Source organism: Mus pahari, chromosome 22 (genome assembly GCF_900095145.1).
Source record: "Mus pahari chromosome 22, PAHARI_EIJ_v1.1, whole genome shotgun sequence".
Classification (NCBI taxonomy): Eukaryota; Metazoa; Chordata; class Mammalia; order Rodentia; family Muridae; genus Mus; species Mus pahari.
In genome coordinates, this window is record NC_034611.1 from 48,623,649 (window position 1) to 48,631,041 (window position 7,393).

The 7,393-nt window shown below is 47.0% G+C and overlaps 1 protein-coding gene across 1 annotated transcript in view; it reads right to left on the reverse strand.

The window, feature by feature from the left end:
• Positions 1-6,739: 6,739 nt before the first annotated feature.
• LOC110338734 (olfactory receptor 13C7-like) overlaps positions 6,740-7,393 on the reverse strand; it is a 7,551-nt gene continuing 6,897 nt past the window's right edge. The window contains exon 3 of the mRNA XM_021222137.1: positions 6,740-7,391. Coding sequence (XP_021077796.1) covers positions 6,740-7,391 — 652 coding nt within the window. The remainder of the gene's footprint in view (positions 7,392-7,393) is intronic.

Below are 7,393 nucleotides of genomic sequence, written 5' to 3' on the forward strand. Positions count from 1 at the left end.
GAGCTAGAGAAAGTACCCAAGGAGTTGTAGGGGGCTGCAACCCTGTAGGTGGAACAACAATATGAACTAACCAGTACCCCCTGAGCTCGAGTCTCTAGCAGCATATGTAGCAGAAGATGGCCTATTCGGCCATCATTGGGAAGAGAGGCCCCTTGGTCTTGTAAACTTTATATGACCCAGCACAGGGGAAAGCCAGGGCCAAGTAGTGGGAGTGAGTGGGTAGGGGAGCAGGGGCAGGGGGTTATAGGGAACTTTCGGGATAGCATTTGAAATGTAAATAAAGAAAATAATTAATTAATTAATTAATTAAAAAACAAAACAAAACAAAAACAAAAACAAAAAAATTATGTATGGATGCTAAAGTGGGGATTTTGATGTCTTCAAAAACACAGAAATGTTATATGGGTGTTTTGTTTTAATCCCAGGTGTGGGATATGGGGCTGCATCAGCTTGTGCACAGCAGCTAACGATAACTTATCTCGTGCTCTGGTGGGGGCGTTATTTTGCCAGCTGAAGATAAGTTTCCGTTTAGAATTCTGGGGATTCTTGAGAGGGTGTAAGAATGTCAGAGCCCTAAGATAGATGGATGGCAACTGCTGCTCCTCTTCCGCTTTTCCTTTTCCTTTTCCCCCTCCTGCTGCTCCTCCTCCTCTTTTCTTCCTCCTCTTCCTCCTCCTCCTTCTGCTGCTTGTTGCTGTTCGCTTGGATTGCTGGTTGGAGAAATCCTGATGATGATGAAGACTGGACTTGCCCCAAGGAACTCGATGCCTTTAATCAGCAGGAAGTAGTATAACCAGATTGATGCCTCCTTTCCCTTCTAATCTTCTTTTTCTCCTACCTACTGTTGGGGGTTGGAAGGGGTAAGGGAGGAGGAGGGTGGTAGGGAGGAGAATTCAATAAGGTAGCCAAAACTGTGGCCACAATATGTTTTTGCCTCCACGCATGTCTATGTACCACATGCATGCCAGTGCCCTTGGAAGCCAGAAGAGGGCATCGGACCCCCTGGAACTGGAGCTATGAACGGTTGTGAGCTATCTTGTGGGTATTGGCAATAGAACCTGGGTCCTCTGGAAGAACATGTGATGCTCTTAACTGGTGACCATCTCTCCTAGGTGCTGGTGTTGTAGATGTTGCTGCCACGGCCCTGACTCCTCAGTGCTGGCATGACATATGTGCTCTGCCATACACTACCTATGTGCTAGAGGTACAGGTGTGCCACCATGCCCTGGGCTGTTGGCACTTCTTTCTTCCTTTCTTTCTTTCTTTCTTTCTTTCTTTCTTTCTTTCTTTCTTTCTTTCTTTCTTTCTTTTTCTTTCTTTTTGAGAAATATTCAGTAAAATTATTTGTCCATTTTTAATGAGACCTCAGAGACCCTAAGACTGAATTTCTTTTTTATTCTGTAAAAATGTCTATTCACTTATAATTTTATACAAGAATGTAAGTGCTTAGATGATAGCTAACCCTCAGGTTTCCCAGTTCAGCTCCTCCTAGATTCCGCACAGCATCCATCCTCCCATTTCATCTCTCCCTCCTCCTCTTCCTTCTTATTCTTCTTCTACAACAGTCTAAATCTAGTTAGTGCAACCCGTATGCTGTGGGTGAAGGAGCTTAGGAAAGGTAACATGAGCCACACCACTGAAGAAACTGATTCTCATTCAGTGGTCACCAACTGCCAACAGGTCTTCATATGGACTGATTGAAATTTGTCCTGGGAGCTCTCAAGCTCAATGGCCCTGGCTGGCATGGCTAGAGCACATCATTTTGCATCAATCTTTCCTGAGCTCTGGCTCTTACAGTCTTACCACACCCTCTTTCCTGGGGTTCCCGGAGCCTCATGAATGGGGAAGGGATTGTCTCTTTGACACAGTGTCTCGGGGCTGAGATCTCGCAGCTGTGTAGTCTCGACACTTCAGCCAGTTGTGAGCCCTGCATAAATCACCACCTGCTCCATGAAGAAACTGAGTTAGATTTCATTTAAATTTCTTACTGAAGTTGTATTTGAATCATGTAAAATTATGTCAACAATGAAAATCTGGGGGACATTTACCACATTCACAATGTGGTGCAAATCCCACCTGTATCCAGATCTGTGACATTTCCATCGGCTCCACACGCATGTCACATTCCAAGCAAACCCTTCCTCTTCCCTAGTCCCCGACAACCACCATTTATACCCTGATGGTGTCACACACACGGAGATCCCACTGGACCGAACCAAGCCTCTCAACTGAGCCAACGTGAGGGCAGTGCAGTTACACAGTGGATCTGTGTGCACGAGGCAAGATTTGAGCCATCGCTACAAGTGACCACACACATACATGTAAAATGAAGATGGCTTTTTCTCAAGGACATGTCAGCATTTTGAAACATCTTCTGCTTTTAGCATGAAGTACAAAGGGGTGGTACAAAGGGGTGGTAACTTCGAAAATGGGTACCACTGCTTCCAAAGTCCCCTTCTGGGCTTCAATTTGCTATGAATGGGAAACCATCATAAGGGGAGGAAAGCCAATTACGCACCTCCACTGGTATGTGTTAATTTGGTGCCCTATGAATCCTTGGGCTTTAGTTATAAATAAGACTGAAGTAATATTTAGTCCCTTTAGACAGCCTTAGAGAAAAGGACTATTTGCAATAATGAGGCAGAGGTGGAAGGCCTAAGATGAAGTGTTGGATTTGCTGCAAGGGTGGACCTGGAGGCCACACTGTAGAATAACCAGATGCAGAAAGGTGAGCACTACTCAATCACTCTTCCATATGGCACCTATAGATGTCAAGACTATAGGAACAATGCGTTTACTCCTGCTGCAGTAGCAAACGTGTGAAAGGTCCCAAGGGAGGAGGAATGTATTTCAGCTCACAGGTCATCATGGCAGGAGAGGCATGCATCCGGAGAGGCTAGGTCCTTGGCAGCAGGAGCAGTTCTCACATCTTACTGACCAGGAAGCTGAGAGTTTGTACCAGAACCAGAAGCAGCCATCACCCTTAAGTTCCCTTCCTGGGATCCACTCCTGACAGGTGACATCCCCAAAGCTTCCACAACTTCACAAACAGCGCCACCAGCTGGGGACCAACTGTTGAGACACATGAGCCTGTAGGAGACCTAATATATGCAAACCATAACAGAGTATGTGACCAGAGGTGGTGGCTGAGAAATGCTGATTAACAAATACAAGCTTTCAGTTAGAGGAGACAAATGAGTTTAGGTTCTCTACAGCACATTATGGTGACCATAGTTAATGACAGTATATTGTATCCCTGAAAGTTGCTTAACTAGCTCCAAGTAGCCACTCTACAATGCATAGAAACATCACGTTGACAGTGTGAGTGTGCAATAAGAACTTTTAAATAGGATTTCTCCTTGTTACATTCCTTGCGGAGAATTTAGATAAGTCATTTCTCCTAGAAGGAGAAGAAGGCAGAGAATGCCTGGAGAGCATTCATTCCATGTCTACAGTAGACCAACCACATCTCTAACCTCCCACTCTTTGGTCATATAACTTAATAAGATTACGGTTATAGTTGGGCATCATAATGTGTGCCTATAAGCCCAGCACTCAGGATGTAGAGGCAGAAAGGTAAACGGTTCAGGCTAATCTGCACTATGTAACAAGACTTATCTCTAACAAAATAAAATAATGACTAAGGGCTGGCATGATGACCGTGGGTGAATAAGCCTGACGACCTGAGTTCAGTCCCACTGGGTCCCATGTGGCAAAGAGAATCAAGTCCTATGGGTTGACTCCCTGACCTCCACACATGCACCATGGCATCTATGATACAAACACACATGCACACATATTCGTGCACATGAACACACTCACATGTACATGCACACACACACAAATGCACACATACAAATACATACACATATGCACACACACACACATGCATTCACACAATGGATATATAAAATGTAAATAATAAATAAATAAATAATACGGTCCTCGGTCAAAACTGGTTCAACTTTGGGTTTCCACCATTTATAACTAGACATTATTAACTAATCCAGCTCATCCAACAGGAGGAGGCTCAGAGCCATGCGGGCCAGAAAGAACACAGTAGGGATACACTCTTTCAGTCAACAGGAAGTCCGCCTGCAGCTTGGAGTATCTCTCTGCCTCAGACTTGAGATACATTTTCTCTGCTGCTACAGTGTAGCAGAGAATAAGGCTTTATAAACAAGCAGAGAACAGGAGGGCAGAAAAAAGTGCTGGACCTGGCGAGGGAGCCAGAAGATCTAGCCTAAGACCGAAGCAGCTCTAGATCAGAAGTCCAGAGGAGCAACTAGAATTTTATGACCTGCTTAGTCAAAAACCTTACGATGAGAATTTCCTCATCTGGGGCCAGAAAGCTGAGCATCAGTTAATATGGAGTAAGCAAGCGGCTCCTTACGGAGGGCCAGGCGTTGGTAGTTTGTCTCAGAAGGAATGAGAAAGGAGGCAGGGAGGCAGGGAGGCAGCGCAGTGAACTCTGATCCTGAGCTTTAGCTCTGTTGAAGCAAATGATAAACACTGGCCTTAAAGGAAAGTTGTGCTTTGCTTTAAAAAGAAAAAAGAAAATAAAAATAGACCTGGTACTCTGCAACCATGGCACTTGGGAGATGTAGGTTGAAGGAGCCACACGGGGAGTTTGAGGCCAGCCTGTATTAAAATTAAAACAATAAGGTTGGAGTGATGGCTCGTTGCTTAAGAGCAAGTCCTGAGCTATGACCCTAGTGCCAAGGCAGGTAGTTCACAATCTCAGGGCAGCCTGTAACTCAAGCTCCAGTGGATCATCTGCTGTCTCCTGGTCTCCTCTGGTTCCCCCAGCAACTGCACACACACACACACACACACACACACACACACACGCACACGCACACGCACACACACGCACGCGCACACGCGCGCGCACACACACACATGATTTAAAAAAGACCCTGGAACTAATGTGTGAAGAGGAAAAGGGAGTTAGCATCCAAGGTTTTTAAGCACCGTTACCCATAATGCCACAGGAGGGACGCAAAGGCTCGCACAACAGTGTGTGGATTCAGCTTGACCAAGGCTTTACCATTTCTCTAAAGCCTGAGGCTACGAAGCCCTGTGGCCCACTGACTGGGGACCCTACAGCCCACAGACCGGTCAGGTCTCAAGCCAGAGATAGCTTCTACTCTGCAGGCCAGTATTTCACCCATCTGATCTCTCACTTAAGCCCAATATAAAAAGGATGTTTCACCACATGTAACACATGTCCTTAAGCAAAGGGGAAGGCAAGAAATTTAAAAGCGAGCAAGTATTGAGCAAGGTCACCTGGGTGTCTTAAGGTGCCTGTATGTGCTGGGAGTGGTGGCAGACTTAAGCCACTGAGAGGACAGAGGCAAGTGGACCTCTGTGTGTATGACAGAATAGCCAGGGTTGTATCTCAAGGCCCTGCCTTTAAAATAAATAAATAAATAAATAAGTAAATAAATAAACTAAAAGGATTTAAATCAGCCAATGCTTTCTCATGATCAAGTTTTTTCTTCACGTAAAAGGAAGTCATACATTTTTTTCTCTTTGGAAGCCAGCACAAGCAATGGCTGAAAAGGGCACTCACCGGTGACATGCACACAATTCACACACCTGTGCTGACATGGTTGTTTTGTGTCGAAGGCTAGCTTTCCCTGAAGCTGACTCTTGTGGAGAGATTTGCATGCAGGATGTCTGCTGTGGGAACTGTTAAAGGGATCAGGCCCAAGCAGAGGACAACGTGGACTGCCACAGAGAAGCAGTTGTGGCGAATCTTTTAGAGATGACCAAACCTTCTCATTACCAGTGATGGTGACAGGATGAGGGCTGATGTAAGAAGAGTGTGGCACTGGGTGGGGTGGCTCTCCTTAGTAAGGAGCAGTGGGGCAGAGAGATCCAGATGTTGGCAGTCACTGGCAGGTCCAGCGGCTGAGGTGATAAGTATTTCTGGGGATCCAGACAATGCACCAGAGCATCCATTCCATGCTCTTAACTGATACTTCTCCAGGTCCAGCATGCATATAAATCCAGCGGAGGATCTTGTGAAAATGAACATTCCCAGTCAATAGATCTGCCGTGGTGTGGGAGACCAGGCTGAGACACACCAGGCCTTGGACAGCTCTCACCTAGTAGCCAAATGGTCCTTTGTTGAGCGCCGAGTTGCCCCCTCCTTCCCAGGGCTGCTCGACACCCTCCCTGCCAAGACTGCTCTATCTCGATCCTCCCAAGGCTACTCATGAAAATCATCTGACTTCTGTCCTAAGCTGACACCTGGGACTCTGAGATTAGCTGCCCGGCATTCCGGAGCAGTGACGCCAGGACTCTGAGAAAATCACAAGAAGTTTCAAGTCTGCAGTCAGCATCCCCCCCCCATACGTCCTTCGCTCTGTTTCTTTTGATCTTTTCTCAACCCCTCTCCATTCCCCCTCACAGTGTTTATAACCAAATGTTCAAGCCGGCAATAAACGAAGCCTTGACAAATTTGCTTGGCTTCCCTCTTCTTTTCTGCCCATTTCTTATTTTCAGGCTCAGTCCCCCTCGACCCACAAAATAGCTTGTCCCACGGGCCGGGACACCATGGGCCAGGAGACTCTGTATACCAAAAAGCTCCTGAGTGATGTTGACATTTCCAGTCTGTGGACCACACTAGGAATGGCTCTAAGGCAGCTTGTCCCTCACCTAGCATTGCCTTGCAATAAGATTCTCAAGTGAGAGCAATCAGAACATGTGGATCATGGGCTCTATGCCTCCATTATGAGGTGAGGCATCTGTGACTTGCCAGGTTCCTCACAGCGGCCTTCACATCCTTGTTCCTCAGGCTATAGATGATGGGGTTCAGCATGGGGGTCAGCAGTCCATAGAAGAGGGAGATGAGCTTGTCAGCAAGGTCCTGCTTGTCTGCCCCCAGTGGGTCCTTGGACTTGGGCTTCCCGTACATGAAGAGGATGGTCCCATAGAAGACGATCACCACGGTGAGGTGGGCAGAGCAGGTGGAGAAGGCCTTCTTCCTCCCCTCGGCAGAGGGGATCCTCAGGATGGTGGAGAGGATGAAGATGTAGGAGACAAAGATGAACAGAACTGGAACCCCCAGGAAGATCACATTGGCCACCCCCATGCTGATGACATTGATGGAGATGTCACCACAGGCTAGCTTTAAGACGGCCAGGATCTCACAGATGAAGTGATTAATGACATTGTCCCCGCAGAAAGGCAACTGCACCGCAAGGGAGATCTGCACCAAGGAGTTAGCACCACCAGCCACCCAGGAGCTGACAGCCATGGGCACATAGGCAGCCTTGCTCATGACCACAGGGTATCTAAGGGGGTTGCAGATGGCCACATAGCGATCAAACGCCATCATGCCCAGGAGCACACACTCCGTGGCTCCCATGGCGAAGGAGAGAAA